The 22,874-nt window shown below is 44.1% G+C and overlaps 1 protein-coding gene across 3 annotated transcripts in view; it reads right to left on the reverse strand.

Annotated features, from left to right (window-relative positions):
- slc9a7 (solute carrier family 9 member 7) overlaps positions 1 to 22,874 on the reverse strand; it is a 79,113-nt gene that overhangs the window by 42,614 nt on the left and 13,625 nt on the right. For all 3 annotated transcript variants that reach the window (XM_084307971.1, XM_084307970.1, XM_084307972.1), the window contains exons 4-7: positions 5,085 to 5,161; positions 4,783 to 4,895; positions 4,437 to 4,542; positions 710 to 851 (exon numbers count right to left, since the gene is read on the reverse strand). In XM_084307971.1, the coding sequence (XP_084164097.1) occupies positions 710 to 851; positions 4,437 to 4,542; positions 4,783 to 4,895; positions 5,085 to 5,161 (438 nt within the window). The remainder of the gene's footprint in view (positions 1 to 709; positions 852 to 4,436; positions 4,543 to 4,782; positions 4,896 to 5,084; positions 5,162 to 22,874) is intronic.

The raw sequence follows: 22,874 nt of genomic DNA on the forward strand, positions 1-22,874 counted from the left end.
GGTCCTCCACCCCACTTTCAGGACCACAGGTCCTCCACCCCACTTTCAGGACCACAGGTCCTCCACCCCACTTTCAGGACCACAGGTCCTCCATCCCACTTTTTTTTTTTTAACTTTATTTTTTAGCGTTTATCGCTTTTCTGGTCAAGCATGACCGACAGAAACAGGTTGAAAATTGGATGTAGAGCAGGGGAAGACATTCTGAGAAATGACGGCGGGTCCGGGAATCGAACTCATGTCCCCCAGATCCGTGACGAGCACGGTTTTCCCCGACGCAGAAATAGCGCAGAGATATGCGGTGAGCTACGGGAGCTCCCCCCTCCATCCCACTTTCAGGACCACAGAACCGGCTCCACCCCACTTTCAGGACCACAGGTCCTCCACCCCACTTTCAGGACCACAGGTCCTCCACCCCACTTTCAGGACCACAGAACCTCCACCCCACTTTCAAGACCACAGAACCTCCACCCCACTTTCAGGACCACAGGTCCTCCACCCCACTTTCAGGACCACAGGTCCTCCACCCCACTTTCAGGACCACAGGGGAAATAAGCTTTGAAGAGTTATTGTGTTATCCTTTGTCTGTAGTCACCATGTAGTTCAATCAATCAATGAAATTTCTTGAAAACACTGCTAAATGACAAACTCTACTTTTCAGAATACTGGTGTTTTCAGTTCAAATGATATTCAAAAGGGGAAACAAGGATATGAGAGCAGTGACCACGCCGATGACCGCACCCATGGCAAAGGAGCCGCTGAAGATCCCCAGGAAAACACCCACAGACTTGAAGAACGCAGCGGCATCAAACATGTGAGTGTTGGCTCCACTGGGTTGGTACGCCATGATAGACCTGAAAACATACATAAAACACAATATTCAACATTCACATTTCAATATTCATCACAAGTACCCGGTAATTCATAGATTTGAAATATACATGTGAAGTGTCGTGTCTTTATCCAACTGCAACCAATTTATACCTACAGTACCTACTGCTTTCACCGTCTAAAACTGCCTTACACTGTAATCATAGTAATCTTAACTACCTACCTCATACTATAGTCTACCCATACAACTCTGAATGATAGCATGTACAATAATGCTGTATATACAATATATATGAATTATTACCATATATATATATATATATATCCACATCTGTCTGTACACACCTGCACACAAACCATTTACATATCTGTAGATACTATAACTATATCTGTACATATCCATTACAAGTTACGCTGATGGTGAGTATGACTACTACCAAACTGTGTCTACATATTAATACTACAACTCTGTACATACATCTGATTAGCACTACACTCAGTAGTACTAATCTATATATATTGTTTACCCAGTTTAATAACCTGTTGTACATTGTAATAATAATGCAGGACTTAGGAAGTCTTTATTTGGCATGCAAACGACACACACATGCGATGGGCGGGCGGCACACACACACAGGAACACACATGCAATTTCTTGGGTCGCCGATGTGATTGAGTCTCTGCACTTGACCCATCCCGTCGTCCTTCCCCCCAAGGGCAGCCGGGAGCAGATGTACATTGTAAATTACTATTGCACTTTACTGTTATATTTGCACTCTGGTTGGATGCCAAACTTATTTTCATTGTACTGTACTTGTGCTGTATAATGACAATCCCTCCCATCACCCCAGTCATCACACACATAATAAACCTCTCTATAAAACAGGGGCACGTCCCCAAGGACTTCAAAATTGCGAGAGTGACCCCTCTACACAAAAAGGGCAGCAAATTAGACCCAGGCAACTACCGCCCTGTTTCTATTCTTACCTCCATCTCGAAAGTCATGGAGAAAATAGTCTATGAACAGGTCGAAAAGTACTTGGCGGAAAAAAATCTAATCTACGAATTCCAATCTGGCTTCAGAACGTCCCACTCCACTGACACATGCCTCCTCTATTTGAACGACCACATCAAACAAGAGGTGGACGCGGGCAAATACTGCGGCATGGTCATGCTGGACCTACAAAAGGCCTTCGACACTGTCAATCACTCCATTCTAATGGACAAGCTAAAAGCAATTGGTTTTGATAGCTTATCAGTGAGCTGGATGCAATCCTACCTGGAGGGGAGGGAACAGATGGTAGAGGTAAACTGTACTCTATCCCCCCCCCTCACAGTGAGCTGTGGTGTTCCACAAGGAAGCATACTAGGACCGCTACTCTTCCTAATTTATGCAAATGACATGTCGTCAGCCTGTGACTGCAACTTGTTCCTGTTTGCGGACGACTCAGCCCTGCTGGTCTCTGACAAGAACAAATTGCAGGTTGAAAAAACCCTCAGCACGGAACTAGGCAAAATCTGCATATGGCTCGCTGATAACAAACTATCATTACACATGGGCAAAACAGAGTCCATTCTCTTCGGTTCAAATAACAAACTCAGCAAGACCGACGGTTTCTCAGTTACAGTGGGTGACAATATTGTCACAAGGAAAGACGAAATTACCTACCTGGGTTCCATCCTAGAGGCAAATCTTTCCTGTGACAAAATGGCATCCAATGTAATAAAAAAAGTCAACCAACGAACTAGATTCTTGTACCGGATCTCCTCTCTGGTAAACAAGAATACCCTGAAGACTCTGGCAGGAGCACTCATTCAAGGGTACTATGACTATGCGTGCACCTCATGGTACCAAAGCACCTCAAAGGCGCTTAAAACAAAATTACAAACATCACAAAACAAACTGGTCAGACTACTACTTGACCTGAACCCCAGAACCCACCTCACCCCTGCCCACTTTGCCAACCTAGGATGGCTTAGAGTAGACGACAGAGTACAGCAACTTGCAATGGGCCTGGTCTACAAGATACACTATACGACCGGGGTGCCCATGTACATGTCAAAATACTTCCCAAAGGTCAGTGAATACCACAACCACTACACCAGAGGAAGCGCAACAAATCATGTTAAACCCAGATTCGGCTCAAACAAGGGGCTAAACACGTTTCGCAATTATGCCACAACAATGTGGAACGCCCTACCCAAAGCTGTAAAGGAATGTGAATCCCTGCCCACATTCAAAACCGCTCTTAAAGAGCACCTACGGGAGGCTGCAATTCGAAACTGGCCACCGTAAATGCCCAAAACCCCCACCACCTCCTAATAGACAGTCTCCTCACCACCGCATGTATATATTCCCTCCCCGCCGTATGTATATTTCCCTCCCACCCACCCACCCCCTCCTAATGTACAGTCCCCTCCCCATCATATGTATATACTCTGTCAGGATCTAGGGGTAACAGTACTGTATATTTGAATACCGTTATGTCACAAATGTATCAGTACTAAATACCTATATGTCCCTATGCCATAAATGTCATGTATGTTGTGTATGTCATAAATGTCTATATGAATTGAAAATGGGGGACCCTGATGGAAACAAGACAAACGTCTTTCTCAGGTCTGCATCCCCTTAACAATTGTATGTATTGAGCCGTACTGTATTGTACCCATTCTGCAATCTGTTAAATAAAGTTTTCATTCATTCATTCATTCATGGGGTCGATCATCTCGGCCTGAAATAGCTGCTGCTGCGATCCCATTCATTTCATTCTCTGGGTCTGTTCTCGCTCGGCCTCATTCAGCAAGAAGAGCTGCCACTGTCTGTCTCCCATTCATGAAGAGGACCATGCTATCTGATCTTCTCTGGCCCCCCGTCAGTTTACAGATTGACGTCTTAGTTGAGCCTACAGTAGGCCTATACCCTGGACCATTGTCTCATGCATCTTATTATAATAGTCTTTACCCAACCCCACCCCACCTACGACCTACCCAACCTCCTCCAATGTACAGTTTCTATGTCAAATGTATATACTCTCTTCTCTCAGGACTCTTTTTGTATCACAAACACACTGTATTTGCAAATCTGGTATGTCATAAATGTATAGATGTAGCAGTACTGTCTATCTGTATGTCATGTATGTCATAATGTTATGATGAATTGAAAATGGGGGACCCTGATGTAAACAAGACGAAAGTCTTTCTCTGGTCTGCAACCCCTTAACAATTGTGTGTATTGAGCCGTACTGTATTGTACCCATTCTGCAATCTGTTAAATAAAGTTTTCATTCATTCATTCATTCATTCATTCATTCATTCATTCATTCAACCTTTTAATCTAATCATAGTTTCCACTAGAAAGTAATTTGTAAGGTGTCCAGTAGGGGGCGGCAGAGCACTGCTTCTCAAAAGGGAGCAAGTGAACAGGATCTTTGTGATGCAATGCTATGCTTGTTCTGTCTCACACCTCTGTGCAGAATTTCAAAATCCCAAGGGAAAAGGGGAATGAATTGGACTCTCTCCCAGAAACCCAGAGAAGTTTCTCTGGCACGACGAGACAGCGGTGGTTTCTGCAGATGTGGGTTTGATAAAGGAGAGCTGTGACTTACGAGGAAAGCACGATGGCCACCGCATCGTTCATGACGCTTTCTCCAAACAGCAGAGCGTACAGATCCACATCTGCATGGAGCTCGTTAAAGATGGCCAGCACAGTCACTACAGGCACACAGAAAGACAAGACACGCAGACAAGAGGGGTACACACGCGCACACACAGAGATACAGACAGAATAGTACACACATTAGATATGATGTAGCGAGACAATACAATTATAGGATTTATTATAGAATTTCTTCTTCTACTAATAAGAATAATAAAATATTCACACACAAAAAACAATAGCCGATTGTATAGTTGTATAGGTTATTGTTTTCTCTCCGTGTTTGTGGAGTATACCTGGGTCTGTGGCTGAGATGATAGCTCCAAAGAAAAGACAGTCAGTGTAGTAGAACTTGTCAGTCAGCTGGCCTACAAACTGCATCAGCTTCACAACACCATACATGAGGTTCCTGAAAGAGGAGGAGGTCCAGGTGCGAAGACGACAAATTGAAAGGTATTATTATGGGATGGAACAGCATATAAGCCAATGTCATAGTGGATGGTTTAGATCACCGGGACAAATGGGGAGTTTTCCAGGTTCTGACTCCTTGGTTTCAAGGGCAGATTAAAATCACAACATCGATACTGTGCAAACTCACCCAATGACAAAACATGAGATGGCGGTGCCCAGAAACGCATAGGTAATGATGGAACCGAGATTCCTGAAGAAGTGTCTCTGGAAGAGGAAGCAGAAAGAGGGCACACATTATTAAGATTCTTATTATTAAGATAAAAATTTGCTGTATTTTTACAGCCATCACTGATATAGAGGTTTGCGCAGTAACATGGGGCTCCCAGTCGGTCGGTCGGTCGGTCGGTCGGTCCCCCCCCCCCCCCCCAACCAATCTTACCAAGCCGGGGCGGCTAGGTGGTGTAGTGGGCAAGGCGCTCGCCACCAATGCAGGAGACGCTGGGTTCGAGCCCAGCTCTCCGCATTGCTATCAGCTTGGCTGGTCGTTCATACTAACACAATTGGCAGTGTTAGGGGGTGGGAAAGCTGATGGGTGGGGATCGGACGTTGTGGACAGCGACTCCTACAGGTCGGTTGGTGCGCCTGCGCAGCAGAATCAGGAAGCGGCAGGGGCGGCCCCCTCCTGGCTCCCCTCCAACCCAATACCTGGCCCTCCAACCCAATACCTGGCCCATCCTACCCACAACCCCCTTCTCTCTACTATAAAGACCTATGTTTTACTGGATTCTGGAGCTCTTTGGGGGGATACTAGGCCGGTGTCACCCCTGGAGTCATCCAGCAATAACTCTCGATCCATTAAGTACTTGATACTCAGAGTTAAATAAACCTGTGTTAACTAAGTATACATCTGACTGAGTACATCCTTACTCATGGTAAATTCCTCAACAGTAGTCCCATTCTTTACCCCACCCACACTCAAGTGCCATGCTGTGCCATTATTTCCTCTTACACAACAAAAACACATTTACTCTCCCCTGGGTCCCTTTTAGCCAGGCGTGAGCAAGTGACTCCCTCTAAAACACAGCTAATAACACAAACACACATTCAGTCCCATGGGATGGTGACTGTAGAATAATCAATGACTCATGACGGACTCTCTGTTCCCATCGCTTCTATGACCGAGGCACCCTCTTCTCTGCTTTGTTGCAACAGACATACATATCTCGTTTTGGTAGGGGTGTGATTTCTTCTTTGGGAAACCTGCCTCGAAACACAAACAGCAAATCATTAGGATTCCTGGAAAGGGTTGCTGTTACCTCCGACCACTGCAGCCTTCAAAACTCAATAGGTCATGGGTGATAATAAATAAGTAAAAGTCTTTTATAGATTGTAAGGTCAGAAATCTATCATAATCAATGATAACCCTAACCTATTATAATCTTTTTATTTTACCTGTATCATATCATGTCTTCTACTACCTGTACCTCCCCCATGCTGCTATGATGCCTGACTTTCACCAAGGGGATCAATAAAGGAATATCTTATTTATTTATTTCACTGTGTCCTTTATGAGAAGGTTGGTTGGTCCTTGCTGATGGAGAGGCGCAACAAACACTGGTATTTGTTCATTTATAAACTTAACTTTATTAACTTATTGGTAAGCTACCTCCTTATACTACATCATTATTTGGAATTTGGTACCTATGGAACCCGTTCTAGTGACTGGCTGGTCCTTACTTAAAACCTCTTAGCCAGCGTTGCGTTGTTATTATGGGCTGAGCCGCCACGCAGGATAATGACGCCGCGCGCACACGCACGCGCGGCCCCGCGCGCATGCGCATATGTTCCCTCGCGCACAATAATACACTTTGTTTGTATAGCCTTTCATACAGAAACTGCAGCTCAAAGTGCTTCACAACAGAATTAAGACAGGCATAAAATGAGCACATAAAGTGCAGACATATAAAATCAGTTTTTCACATTAGGATCTAACATCCCAACAGGCAACCTTGTTTATGGTTTGATTCAGTTTTAATATAAATAATAAAAATAAAGAGAAGATTAATTAATTATCTACTCAGTCCCGAAGTTTGTGATGTAGATATGGAATGTCCCGGGTTGCTGCTGTTTGCAGAGTGTGTTGTTGTCCGGGGGTGAGTGGTGGTGGGTGGGGGGTTGAACAAAGAGTCCCAGACTGGTTGAAGACACCAGCCTATAGCGGCTATTGTTATGATAATGCGAGGTAGCGCCGCAGGTAAACACAACGATCCGAGCCGAGCGCAGCGCGTTCTCGCGAGCGCGTGCATGTGCGTGCACGCGCTTCTGCTCAAATCTTTAATACTCAGTGAGGTACCACTGAGTGGTACCCCGTGCCATGAACAACGCATGCCTGCTCTTAGCATGCGACAGCCCATATCAGGGAAGTTTTTCGGACTTTTTGCAAACGGCACTTTGGTGACCCCTAGTGGCTCGGGTGTGCATATCTTTTTATATTTTTTTGTATCTACTTTTTCTCCCCATTTTCGTATTGTCCAATTCTACCCTCCCCTGTCTCGAACGTTGGTAGGCCATGCCTCCCACAAGCCGGCTGCAATGTGGACAAAGCCTTGCATCACGTGTCCCCTCCGGTACTCGAGGAGGCAGCCATCGCATCTTTTCACCTGCACAGCGCAATCTCTCAGCGGTGAGGGTCTGTGTGGGAGGGACACGCCGCCCCCGTTGCTTCCTGATTCTACTGCGCAGGCGCACCAACCGACCTGTAGGAGTCGCTGTCCACAACGTCCGATCCCCACCCACCAGCTTCCCACCCCCTAATACTGCCAATTGTATTAGTATGAACGACCAGCCAAGCTGGTAGCAACGCCGAGAGCTGGGCTCGAACCCAGCATGTCCTGCGTTGGTGGCGAGCGCCTTGCCCACTGCGCCACCTAGCAGTGTTAATTTTGGCAGCTATTTTCATTTTAGTTTTAGTCTTAGTCATGTGTCAAGTGCTCCTTTTTCGTTTATCATATTTAGTCATCTTCATTTATTTTTCGTTTAGTCAGTTTTAGTCAACTAAATGTCTGAGCATTTTAGTCTTAGTCAGTTTGTCTCAATTTTGTCTTTTTTGTTTTAGTCTAGATTTAGTCGACGAAAACGGATGACATTTTTGTCTATTGTTAGTTAATGGAAAAAAACTTGTCAGAAGTCAGAAATAGTCAACATGGAACATTTTCTGATTTAAATTGCGTATTTATTTTTTAACCTAGGGGAATCTGAGTCGGCGGCACAAGTGATACACAGGAAGTATATGTTGGTGTAGACATGGTCCAATGTATTGTTGCTCCTACAGTATATGTTGGTGTAGACATGGTCCAATGTATTGTTGCTCCTACAGTATATGTTGGTGTAGACATGGTCCAATGTATTGTTGCTCCTACAGTATATGTTGGTGTAGACATGGTCCAATGTATTGTTGCACCTACAGTATATGTTGGTGTAGACATGGTCCAATGTATTGTTGCACCTACAGTATATGTTGGTGTAGACATGGTCCAATGTATGCATCTAAGAGAGCATTACGGATGTGGTGACGTTGTTTCTGACCAGAGAGACGACGCTGAACTCTGTCAGTCTTCTGTTTGCTGTGTCTTTCCTTTCTCTCTGCCATGTCTGTCCTCTCTCTGCTGTGTCTGTCCTCTGTCATGTCTGTCCTCTCTCTCTCCGCTGTGTCTGGCAGCGGTTTATTCTATAACAGGATACTGTAAACTAAGTAAACAGAACACATAGTAGTAGTACACACTGATTGCAATCTGCTTGCATAAAAACATTATATAAAAATCACATTCTGAGGTCAGTGTTAAAGTGCCACATGGAAGAGGTCTGGTTAGTGGTTAGAGTTAGAGGTGGTCTAGGTCTGGTTAGGGTAACTTAGGGGTAGTTAAGCATTCATTATAATTTATTATTATTATTTAGATAGATGGATGTAAAGGGCTAGACCAACTCTTAACCCCTATCCGGACCTAGACCACCTCTAAGTCACAACCCTAACTTAGGGGTTAAAGTTAGAGGTGGTCTAGGTCTGGTTAGGGGTTAGAGTTAGAGGTGGTCTAGGTCTGGTTATACTGATCGGATACCAGTGCATACATAAAAAAATATATATATTATATTATATAAATTATAAAACTTTTTTTCTTTTCTTTTTTACAGCTAATGTTTTATATATACTGTTTTTTAGTAATAACTAGAAAGTAATGGTATTTATTCAACAACAGGTGATTGTATAGATTAGTATTAGTATCATTAAATGACAACTATGCTCAACTATGCTTCACCCACGGAAAGGTTGTTGGCACATTGGTTCCACACGGACGTTAAACGTTGTTGCGCACTTCCTATCCAGTCGGCTCCCGTTCAGTTAGCTCCTAGCAGAGGCACTGTTGTGATTTTTAATGCAAAATAAATATTCAACATTCTCTTTTGAGACTCCGCCTCAGACTCCATTTGGCACTAAAAGCTAAACATTGTCACCGGTATGGCTGTCTGCATTATGTCATTAATTGTGTGCAGTTAGCCACATTAGCGTGAGCTAGCTTAGCCACTAGCTAACGCGATCTAGATGGAAATACAAACAATGTAACGTTACTGGTGACAAAGTGATTTACCTTTGGAATACTCCTTTTTTTTTATCCACTTTTTCTCCCATTTTCTATATTTTCTCCCATCCCAATTTCGTATCATCCAATTCAACCCTCCCCTGTCACGAACGCCGTTTCTTGCCTCCCACAAGCCGGCTGCAATGTGGACTAAGTCATACATAGCACAAGTCCCCTCCGGTACTTGAGGTAACAGCAGTCGCATCTTTTCACCTGCGCAGCTCGATCTCTCAGTGGTGAGGAGTAACGCGTGGGAGGCTCACGCTGCCCCCGACACTTCCTGATTCTACTGCGCAGGCGCACCAACCGACCTGTAGGAGTCGCTGTCCACACCGCCCGATCCCCACCCATCAGTTTCCCACCCCCTAATACGGCCAATGTGTATTAGTATGAACGACCAGCTAAACTGAAAGCAATGTGGAGCGCTGGGCTCGAACAGGCAAGCCCAGCGTCTCCGTCATTCGTGGCGAGCGCCTTGCCCACCAGGCCACGTAGCCGCCCACCTTTGGAATACTCCTTTGCCAACTTGCTGTACTTTGCTTGCAGGTCTGCAGCTGGATTATGAATAGTCCCAACTTTAACCAAGGTAACGTTCAGCTAAAACTAGCTTTTCAAATAGCTTCAGCTAATGCTAATAACACAGAGCTCCCGTCAGCTGTCACACTGTTCTGTCGGGACGAGGGCATTAAGAAAAGTTATTAGTTTGTCTCGTCTTGTTTTAGTCAACAATATCAACATACATGAAGAGAAATTTCGTCCTGGTTTTGGTAAATTAAATTTTTGTGTCGTCAGTTGTGGTCAACGATATTTAATAAACTATTTAGTCTCGTTAGCGCCACATGGTATTCAATAACGTGACGTCACGTCTCGTTGTCGTCATGAAAAAAACCTTTGTTGACGAACATCTTTCGTCATCAATTTAGTCAACAAAATTAACATTGCCACCTAGCCGCCCAGGTGTGCATATTTTGTAATACAATATATATATATCGAATTGAAGGCTTATCTGTTGCCTGTCGATAGCGACAAAATCCGTTCAGGGTCAGGGTCACCAACGACCTTCTGATAGCGGCGGATGCTGGAACCCCATCCATTCTGGTCCTTCTCGACCTATCGGCAGCCTTCGACACGGTGCAGACCCGGCGCCATGGGCGGGCTTTAGGGGGCCTGGCCCGCCCACTGAGTCAGCTGTGCCCGCCCTGGCGAAATGACTAACCTCGTTCCCAGTTTTATCTCCTCAGTGAGATAAAGCCTGGTAAAGAACTCCGTATGGGGCTGCGGCACTGCAGATATACCCTACTCTAAGAACTACGAAATGACCCGCCCTACTCTGCCTGTGATTGGCTTACACTGATTCCTAGTTTCCTACTACCCAGTCGGAGCTCTGCTACTACCTAGCCAATGTAACGTACTAGCCAATCACAGGAAGAGTAGTGTGTACTGTACTCATACCGGCGTCCCCATCTTTGAAAAGTTAGCGTAGCTAAATATGATGAATAATTATGGACATCAGACTTTTTATTTTTTTTAAGTACGACAGCTGGGTCGGAGAATCATGAGAAAACGGGCAGCGCGTGAGGATGTGCCAGTTCGGGCCACAGCAGCACTGTCACTGATCTGATCATCTGAATAATAACACGACTACAAGCAGTGCCACTCCCCCTAGTAGCGTGGGCTCTGATGTCAACAACAACACTGCTAGCATTCATGCTAGGAGCAGCTACAGGCCATTGCAGGCTACTACAGCGCCAAGAGATTTTGGTACTGAGAAGCCCAACAACAGAATAAAGCAAGACATTTCCTACACGCCTTTTCTCTGGGAAAAAAATGTCATTCTGCAGTGCACTCTGCAGCTCCTGGTATGGAAGATTTGACTGGCTGGAATACTCAATTCAGGCAGATGCTGCATTTTGCTTCCCATGCAGGTACAGTACTGTATATCTGTATGTTGTGTATGTCATAAATGTCATGATGAATTGAAAATGGGGGACACTGATGTAAACAAGACGAAAGTCTTTCTCTGGTCTGCATCCCCTTAACAATTGTGTGTATTGAGCCGTACTGTATTGTACCCATTCTGCAATCTGTTAATAAAGTTTTCAATCAATCAGGATGTTTCAGCACATACAGGTTTAGTCTCAGCAGCACATACAGTAGGTGTTTAGTCTCAGCAGCACATACAGTAGGTGTTTAGTCTCAGCAGCACATACAGTAGGTGTTTAGTTTCAGCAGCACATACAGTAGGTGTTTAGTCTCAGCAGCACATACAGTAGGTGTTTAGTCTCAGCAGCACATACAGTAGGTGTTTAGTTTGAGAAGGACTTAACAAAAAAGTTCAGGAATGAGTGGAGGGACAGTGTTTTAACTGCCGCTCGGCTCTACTAATAATGGGCGAGTAGCCTGTGGAGGAATTTTGTTTGCTTTTTTATGCACCTTATTTTTGTCAGTTCAGTTCAGTTTGTCCGTGAATTCAAAAGTGTTTAATAAATGGAGACCCTCCAAAGATATATATCCGTTCAGTCTGTTTTTGTATAAGTGAATGTTCTTAAGAGAGAGAGAAATTAGATTTCTCAGTTGCCTCCCTGCTGTTTAGTTCAGCACTGTGGGCAGCACCAAGCAAGCCACAGCGCCGCTGTCCCAGCTGAAACAGATGAAAGGGAACCCGTTATGTTGAAAAATCATTGCCCCCCCACTCATTTGTTTCTGCAGCCTGGTCTGACACGGTGGATCATTCCATCCTACTGGACTGTCTCCATTCAAACTTCAGACTCCGCGACCTAGCCCATGGCCTGTTCCAGTCCCTCTTGGCTGGTCGGACTGAGTGTGTCTCCCTTGGAGGCGCAACATCCTCCAACCACCCGTCACCTGTGGTGTCCCCCAGGGATCCGTCCTCGGTCCCCTGCTCTTCACCCTATACATCAGGGGTCTCAAACTCGCGGCCCAATTGCGGCCCGCGGGATGATATTTTGCGGCCCCCTACTTGACATCAAAGTTTAGTGTTAATGCGGCCCGCGCGCAACTTGTTGCCGAGTCGTTGCGCGAGTTGGAAGTTTTATTTATTTGATCACTTGTAGGCTACCATAGCGCAGGCTCATGACAGCAACGTTACGTTAGTGACTTGGTTGAAACGTGATTCCGGAGTGATACCAAGTAAAGTGGAAGGCAAATGCATCCTCGCTATCTCTCTCCTCTGCGAGCAGTGCTCTGCATGTCTGGCTGCACTGCCACTGTCTGTGTCTGTGTCAGTGTACGGGTCTGGTCCAATCACATTCAGCGTCCCGTCAGAGTTTCTCCCCCCCCCACCCACAGTCTGCGAATCAGAGGCAGAGTAGGGGAGTAGGGCGGGTCTTCACGGAATGCGTGTCGTCTCTTTCAGTCCAAGTCAGAGCAGAGAGTTGACAGCACATCTACAGTAGCCTTGCTCCCAGTTTTATCTCTGTGAGATAAATGTAGTTAGTTTCGCCAGCAGGCAGGCAGCAGAAAAATATGGGATCTTCAAAGATGGCCAGTAAAAGAAAAGTCGACTGCAATTCAAAGGTGAATGGACTGAAAAATATGCGTTCATCCTGAGTCCAGCACCAAACCAATGTGACTAATATGCCAAGAAACGGTAGCTCTTGTGAAGAGTGGCAATATGAAACGCCACTACGAAACAAAAGTTATTTTAAAAAATTTAGTGCTAAGAACCACACAAATAAATGGAATGAAATCATCATATCAAGCTGCAAGCAGAATTATTGTTAAATCTATGTCACAACGAGAAAAAGCAACCATGGGTGGCATGGGTGTTTGCTAAACACAAGAAGCCATTCTCTTTCTCTGATGCATACATAATAAAATAATGTATGACTGAAGTGATGGAGACCATGTTTGAAGGCAAACAAAAGCAAATCCCCCTCAGATCGCACAGCAACCAGAATAACTGAAATACTGGCTGGTGATTTGATTAAACAGCTTTGTGATAGAATACAAAAAAATGCACAGTGCATTTCCATAGCTGCATGTGGATGAGTCCACTGACACCACTGAGAGGCCTATGTTCTGAAGAACCGTTCATGTTCTGAAGAACTGTTCATGTTCTGAAATGTTATTGCTAAATATTGAGAAGATTGGATCAGTTGTACTTTTTTTTTGAATACTTGAAACCCTTTTTTTGTGGAATATTTGATGCGGCCCAGCCTCACCCAGACTCTACCTCCAGCGGCCCCCAGGTAAATTGAGTTTGAGACCCCTGCTATACATGCTCCCCCTCGGCCGTATCATCAGCCGGCACGGTGTGTCGTTCCACTGTTACGCTGACGACACCCAGCTGTATATCCGGATTACACCATCATCACCTTCATTACCCCCCACACTGACCACTTGCCTGGAGGAGACTAAGGCGTGGATGAACCACAGGTTTCTCCAGGTCAACAGCTCCAAAACTGAAGCCATGCTGATCGGTACCCCACACCAGGTCCGGTCATCCACCATCACCACCATCTCCTTCTCCGGTCAGGACATTCCCCTCTCCACCCTTGTCACCAACATGGGCGTGAAAATGGACCCCCACCTCACATACGAAACTCGCATCAAACACCTCTGCAAGACCTCTTTCTTTCACCTCAGAAACATCACTAAACTCCGTTCCTCACTCACCCTGGCAGATTCTGAGAAACTCGTCCACGCCTTTGTTTCCTCCAGGCTGGACTATTGCAATGCACTCCTCATCGGGATTCCTAGTAAAAGCATTGAAAAACTGCAAACCATCCAGAATAGCGCTGCTAGGATCCTGATGAGGGTGCGCAAATATGATCACATCACCCCCACCCTCAGATCACTTCACTGGCTCCCCGTGGAACACAGGATCGAGTACAAGGTCTCCCTCCTCACTCACCAGTGCGTACACGGTGGTGCCCCTGCCTACCTCAAGGAACTCCTCACCCCCCCAGTCCTCCTCACGCTCCGGCACAGCCTACCTCCTCAAAGCCCCCAGGACTAAGCTGCACACCATGGGCGATCGAGCCTTCTGCTCTGCCGCACCCAGACTGTGGAATGCTCATCCCCATTTTAACAAGGCTTTTGCCTTTTTCTTTTATTCTTTTTTTTTCATTATTTTAATCTATTTTATTTTTATGTTCTTCCATTTCATTGGTTGTTTTATTAATTTTAATTGTTTTATTCATTTAACTTTTTGTCTTTATCTCCTGTAGCACTTTGAGATTTTTACAAATGTAAAGTGCGGTACAAATTGAATTTATTATTATTCTCGAGTTACATGCCGGTATTTGAGGCTTGTGCAAAGTACATGGTATTGCGCAAAATACCACTCCCGACTCAGGCTGCAGTAGTTCCGTCAATCTAGATCCGATCTGGAAAATGATTGTGGATCGTTGTAGCCAATGAGTGTGGCTTCCAATGATACCCCATGTGGGGATGTGTGAATCGGGGGTCTAGGTGAATAACTAAATTATTTAACAGGAAGCCAAATGAATTGAAGTCTATGAGAAAACAGAGTTTTTCTTTGTACACAGTTTACCAAAATCACTCCTAATCACTAATTTCTGAATGGATCTCTATGAACTTTGGATATCTACTATATAAGGCTTCGGGCTATGGCTCCGTCTGGATTTGTAAGTCATACCACCTTCTGGGGAAATACTACCTCTGGACTACTAACTACTACAGAAAAACGAACACGTTTTTTTACAACTCAAGTTCAGACCTATGTAACTCTATTACGTTAGCACTAAAAGTGATTTTTTTTTCTGGAAACTTCAGAATGTCATCTTTCAAAAGAGACCAGTTTCATGCATGTGCTATAAGTAGAAAGTATGTTGTTTTGGTTTGCAAAAAAAGTATGCAGTCCTCAAACTAAAACTAAAATGGCCAGGGTTAACGGTCCCTCGAGTTTGCAGGTCCCCTCTCTTGCAGAGTTTAAAACCTTGATCTCCAACCTTTGTATATTTATTGGTAAAGAGATTTGCACTACAATTCATACCTCATTGCACCTTAACCTAGTTGTACCTCATCCCATTTCTGCATTGTACTGTATTGTATTGTAAGTTAAAAAAAAACTACTCTGTATTGTTTATATGTATATTGACGTACTTTTGACTTTCTATTTTATACTTTATCTATTTTTATCTAGCACACTCTCAGGAGCATAACAGAAAAAAGTATTTCATATAAAAGTATTCTGTATGACAACTAATAAAGAAACTTGAAACTTGGTCAATTATCCTTACTTGTCTAATTGTTATGATTTTATGTGCCTATTTTTGCTCAACTCCATATGTTTTGCTTAACTCTGTATGTACACTTGACATGACTGTAAATGAGGTAAACCTCAGTTGCCTTTAAACTTTAAATAAAGGTTTGAAATTATTATTTGATTAATAGATTTTAATTACTTATAATGAATGATTTATTAAACCTTTTCCAGGAGGTTATAATATAAATTCTCTGCTCATTTTATGCACGTCTATAATTATGGCAATTTTATGCCTTATGTCTATTTTGTGTACATCACTGCTGTGAAGCACTTTGGGCTGCAATTCTTGTATGAGAGGTGCTATAGAAATAAAGTTTATTATTATTAAAAGAGACAGATTTTCATACAAACACATAGGAGAAGGTGCAGGCCAGATAGCCTAAATATAAGACCAAATTTGACAAAAGAACCCATCAGTTCAATTGACCCATCTCAAGCTCTGCTCTCTTTTCTTGATTACAAGTAATTCTGCTGCACAGAATCTTCTCTCCTGTGTCTCCCCTACTCTGTCCCCCTCTCAGCCTTCCAACTGTCACAATGAAAAACAAAAATACTAAGGGGAGTGGACTTCCCGCTTTCCTTAACACTTTGAGTGCCAACGATGAGATTTCTCGTTAGTTCATGCCAACCGTTCAGTGCCAGAGACGAGAGATCTCGATTTCCATTCATATTTCATCAATCTAGCCTCACGTTACCACTGGAACTCTCTCTGAGCTCCATTGGGAAAATACCGCCCCCTATCGTCTCTCCGGATGGTACTGCACCCCTTTGGATTGGATTGAATGAAACGGATGGATAAAATAAAGTCCTGCTTCCACATTTTACTTGTCAGACAAGTAACCCGAGACGATCGAAGTCATTGCCGAGCCGCAGAACAGCGGAGAATGTGTGTTTCCAGTACCCAGCGTTGGATCAATAAACACGATCGATATTTGGAATGGCGATCAGGAATTGGAATAATCTTTTTGGAGAACATCTGATCCGAGCCAAGGAATCTATTTTACGAGTCTTGGGATAATCAGAGCTTTTTTCACAGATATATCAACGTGGGCCCTATGTGTGTGTGTGCGCGTGTGTGTGCTGATCAGGAAATGGATAATCGATTTTTCAGCCCGCTTCTATAGCGTGCATAAGTACACATATACTATCGATAATCTAGCGCTTATTTGAAAACGATTCATAAATAGGCAGAAAAATTACAATGTTTTTTGTGTATTCCAGTAAAGGGCGATTATCACAGAATATTTTTTCTGGAACTTTCATAAAACGACCGTTTTTCAAAATGGTATGAACCGATTAAAAAAACAATCCATTTCGACAATGTTGACTGCAAACAAGTCATTGATAAGCGACGGCCATATTATACACAGCCATAATTTAAGATATAGTTTATGCGTTCGCAGGGCGGCTACGTGGCGTAGTGGGCAAGGCACTCGCCACGAAATGCTGGAGACGCTGGGCTCGTCAGTTCGAGCCCAGCGCTCCACATTAGCTTTCAGTTTAGCTGGTCGTCCGTACTAATACACATTGGCCGTATTAGGGGGTGGGAAACTGATGGGTGGGGATCGGGCGTTGTGGACAGCGACTCCTACAGGTCGGTTGGTGCGCCTGCGCAGTAGAATCAGGAAGTGTCGGGGGCAGCGTGAGCCTCCCACGCGTTACTCCTCGCCACTGAGAGATCGAGCTGCGCAGGTGAAAAGATGCGACTGCTGTTACCTCAAGTACCGGAGGGGACTTGTGCTATGTATGACTTAGTCCACATTGCAGCCGGCTTGTGGGAGGCAAGAAACAGCGTCCGTGACAGGGGAGGGTTGAATTGGATGATACGAAATTGGGATGGGAGAAAATATAGAAAAATGGGATAAAAAGTGAATAAAAAAAAAAGTTTATGCGTTCGCAAATATGAGAGCTCTATCATTGAAGTGGGTGGTGGCACGCAACAGGGTTCCGAGGCACCGCATGGCTGGCACTGAAAGTGTTAAAAGAAAAAAAAAACTGTCAATGAAAACAGTGAAATCAAATGTGGCAATTGTGATTAGAGGACCACGAAAAGAGGGCGGTGTTTGACATAAGTCAATTAAATGAAAAACAGAAAAAGGATGCCAGCGTACTTGTTGCACAACATTAACTGTCCCGATTGTGTTTCCAATATCAGATGACCTACGACATAACTGTCACCTCTGCATCTGCAACTGATCAGTCAATGAAATTTAACTTTTTTCACTCTCATTGTCGCTTTCTCTTGCTCTCCAAAAAAGCAATGCTCACAATGATTTAAAGTACACTCTGTGCAGCAGAGGAAAAAATACAACGGTGTAGCTTTCAAGCAGACGTGTGCTTCCCGTTTCCTGTGGCCTCTTGTTTGACTCAGCAAAATGTGTGGCAATTCCACTGGACATCTAGGGAAATCACAAGCCCCTCAGCGGTTATTTCAACACATAGCCGTACAACCACTAAAGAGAACCACAAGGCCAGCTGTAGGCATCTAGTTCCACCACTCACCATCAAATGACAAACGGTGACTATTCTGTTGTTTCTTTTAATTCCATTTCTTACAGTGAGATAGTGTATGAAACAGTGTTTCATAAAAAGAGACCCAGAGAATGTAAAATTGCTTGACCACTACCTAGTATGTATAGAGACTGTGACAGGTTGCAGCAAAGCACTGAGCCAATTCACCTCTCCCTGCTTTCTGTGTTCCATTAATGTATAATGAAGAAGGTTTGAGGATAGGTCTGACACGAATACTTGTTATTGTTGTCTTTGTTGTTTTGCCACTCCAAAAATATCAGCATAAAAGATTGCTTCTAGAAATAACTAGACAGTTGTTGACTGTGGCCGACAGCGGGTAAATCCCTCAAACGGTCAGAATTCTCAGTCCACCTTTTGACCACGCCCCTAATCCACGTCATTGAGGAGTAGTTGATGTTTTTAGTTTAACGAGAATAGTCCCCGTCCCCCATTAGACGAGATGACTCAGGGCTTCACAGGCTTCCTTGCTATTGTTTAAGGCAGACATATCCTTCACGTTTGGTGGAAGTCGGACAGTGTTTTCACAAGTAAACAATTAACTTCTGGTTTATTACATTCGTAAACAAAATTGTTTGTCTCAGTCTTCCATCAAATTCCAGTAATGCGGAAAACATCTAAAAACAAAACTCAACTAAGACAGGAGTCCCACAGGGCACGGTTTTATTCCCACTCTACACCGCTGACTATAGGCGTAGTCAGGTGACTTGGCAAATCCAATGGTCAGATTACACTGCCCTAGTGGGTCTACTTAACCAAGGCAAAGAGCTGGCCTACAAAAGAGAGGTCCAATCATTTGTCAGGTGATTTAATTTCTTCATATTATTTTAATTGAATGTTGGAAAGACCAAACCGTTAATGATTGATTTCAAAAGGAAGAAGTGGGAGCCCAGTGTCAACCAATGGAAATAAACAAAGTAAATTTGGGACCCTCTCGAAAACAAGAGACTGTATCTCAATGTGGTTAACCCAATAAAAAAAATTCAATAATAAATTAAACTGGAAAAGGAACACAGAGGTTGTATTCAGTAAGGTTCAGTCGAGACTATTATTATTATAATTTTTTTTTAAATCAGGGAATCTTAACTAGGTGTCCTCTTTTATGCTGTGCTCTGCTAGGGGGGGGCAGCTGCGGATGATAAAAACAGGATCAATAATACGATCAGAAAGGCTGTCTCCGGGCGCCCCAGTGGCGAACCAAATAGCGTGCTCAGCCGCGACACGGCCGACCCGGGTTCGACTCCCGAACCCGTCGTTATTTGCCGAATGTCTTCCCCCCACTCTTGTCTCCCATTCCTCCTCTGTCTCTCCCTACTGGACTGCCCAGTAGAAATAAAGCGATAAAACGCCAAAAGATTTAAATCTTTAAAAAAAAAAAAAAGGCCGTCTCCGTGATTGGTTTTACCCCAGACTTGAAATCGCTGTAGAAAAGGGAACAAGGACCAAGCTATTTCCAATTAATCCCGGTCTGAACGCGCCAGCCGGTGCAAGATTACGTTCGGGAACCGGCTCCAGCACGGAGCCTGGCCGGTCTAAAAGGGATATGAGAGTCGTCTGTGCTCAGAGAGGGTGACCTATAACAAAACAAACTATACACCTGAAGCAGGAGAAATTATACAAGACATTAACATTTCACAATAAGCAATTTATGACCAAATTAGAATTGTACTGGACCTTTAAGCTTCAAACATTAACAGGACAGCCCTAATTGAATAATGCCTTCTCACTGAGCCACTGAATTAGATGTAATGGGGGGAGTTACAACAACACCATTCTCTAACCTCAGGGACAAGATGGTACTTGATGGTCTCTTGCACACCTGAATAAGGGTATTTGTGACAGTGTGAGTCAGACGAATAAAACAGACTATGAGGAATAAGGACATCACACACACGGTCATCACTGAACTAGTAGTATTTAATGTGAGGTTTCCATCTGGGACCTTCTTCTTCTTCTTCAGGCACAAGGTCCCAGACTGAAACATTGCATTAAACAAGCGCAAATGTGCAATAGGCCACACCCTTATCAATGCCCCCTTTTAGTCAGTTGGCATGAACACACACACATTTGACCTCCTAGGGCGAAATCTACAGCCACTAGAACGTGGAGAAATGTTTGTGAACCAACCAACCAACCGACAGAGTGACATATAAAGCTGCTGGTCACAGCTAATAATATTGAGCAAGTCTAGGGGTCCTGGGGTGGGAGTGGGGGAGGAATCGTCTTTTGTGGTGTCTATTGTGGTGTCTGTAATAGTACAAGTTGATTTTTTATGTTATGTTCTGTGTTTATTATTTTTGTTATTGCTAATGTCATTGTTGTTATTATGATTGTGGTATTGTGAGGTCTCGTTACTGTATTGTGTTTGTCTTGTTTTGTGTATAAAAAGAAATAAAAATATTTGATCCAAAAAAATATATATATAATAATATTATATTAAGTGTTTTAGGGTGCTGCCCGTGCTCCTCAAAAGACAGTTTTATGGTGCTGCCTGTGCTCCTCAAAAGACACTGTTTTAGGGTGCCGTGCTCCTCAAAAGACACTGTTTTATGGTACCGTGCTCCTCAAGATACACTGTTTTAGGGTGCTGCCCGTGCTCCTCAAAAGACACAGTTTTAGGCCCATGCTCCTCAAAAGACACTGTTTTAGGATGCTGTGCTCCTCAAGAGACACTGTTTTAGGATGCTGTGCTCCTCAAGAGACACTGTTTTAGGGTGCTGTGCTCCTCAAGAGACACTGTTTTAGGGTGCCGTGCTCCTCAAAAGACACTATTTTAGGGTGCTGCGGCTGCCTGTGCTCCTCAAAAGACACCGTTTTAGGATGCTGTGCTCCTTAAAAGACACTGTTTTAGGGTGCCGTGCTCCTCAAAAGACACTGTTTTAGGGTGCTGCCCGTACTCCTCAAGAGACACTGTTCTATTACGTGTTAGCTCCGCTCAGCGTCTATTGCACATGCTTCGCTCCAGTACATGTGCACTGAATAAAAACTCACAAATGTACCTTTACCTACCAACATCCGTCTGGCCACACCCCCATCCGCCACCTATATAAGCAGGGGTGTGGCCACACACTCACCTCCTTCGCTTTCACCACAAAAAAGTGCCTGTCTACCAATCACTTTGACAAGGTTTATTAGCTGAAGAAAGGAGAACAGAAGAGCAAGGAGATACGTTGACGTTATATCTTTGTTTTCTCTCTCACTATTTGAGAAAACACTGCGATAATGTTTTAGTCACTGGGGTGTCTGGAAGATGATGATCATTCTGACCTCCACCGGCTTTTTCGTATTAGGGGCTCGCGTCGGTGGTCTAATCCCCACCTGCAGTGCTCCAAAGCTGCGGCTGGATAGGTATTGAACCTCCAGTTCTACAGCTGGACTGTGCAGGAGGCGCCGGCTGTTTGTGAGAAACTGCCTGCCTCTGGGGTGAGTGATGTTTGGCTATACGAGCACCGGTTGTGTTTCTAATGCTATGGGGGTTAGCTGCACAATTTTACGAAGGCCGGCCCCAGACTGGGTCCTTTGTTCGGCCTCTTAGGCGGCGGACGGAGGATCCTGGGCCCTCATGCATCAACGTGTTCTACGCACAGATCTGTGCTTACCCTGTGCGTACGATCATTTCTAAGCAAAGAGTGGGATTCATCAATTTCAACTTGAACTTGACTTCGTGCGTACATCTACGCACAGGTCAGACCTGGCGTACCTAGCTCCCAGTGGTAGAATATCGTTACTACGCATAAGCACTCCTCAGTCCTGCATTAGTTCCAAGGCGGAAATAAGCTTCCGTGCATTAGTGTTCAACTTCTGTATGACCCGTAATTCATTATAGTTCATTGTAAAATAGCGACAGTAGTGTAATTATAACGGGCTCACACGCGAACAAGAGGTTGGCCTGCTTGTTTGGCACGGGGGGGGCAGACGCAAAACACCAACCTCCAAACGCGATTAGATATTGTTTCAAATAAAAAGCAAATTATTTTGTGTGTCATGTTTCCAAATAAGATTGGTCACGAAATGCTTTCTACTTCAATTTGTTGGTTAGAATAGATGACCTCCGTTGAAACTTCACTGAGACTAACAGTCTATTTGTGAGCTCCCGCACAGATGTGATGATAATAATAATAATAATAATAATAATAATAGCTTCATTTTATATAGCGCCTTTCAAGAGACCCAAGGTCGCTTTACATAGATAGGGGGGGGGGGAATAACAAAGTAACAAACATAGTGGACAGACACACAACATATATGATGATGGAATTCATTCAAGATCCTCTCCACCCTCGGGTACGTCTTTGCCACCGCGGCACGGTCCATCGTGATATTGGAGATGGATCGACCAATAGACTGTTACTGTAGCTGTCAAAGCTCCATCACAAATGCAGTTATGTGAATAGAAAGGGATTCCACTCAGTCAATGTTGCGATGCGCATTTGCCTGATACATGTTATTGCTGGATGCCGGGAGGAAGGCGATGCTGAATGTTTTAAATTCATTAAATAAAACGGATACTTTTTGCAAGGGTTTACTGACTGTTATACAAATGATCAACCAACTACATACT

The sequence above is a fragment of the Notolepis coatsorum genome (genome assembly GCF_963971535.1).
Source record: "Notolepis coatsorum genome assembly, chromosome: 2".
Lineage (NCBI taxonomy): Eukaryota > Metazoa > Chordata > Actinopteri > Aulopiformes > Paralepididae > Notolepis > Notolepis coatsorum.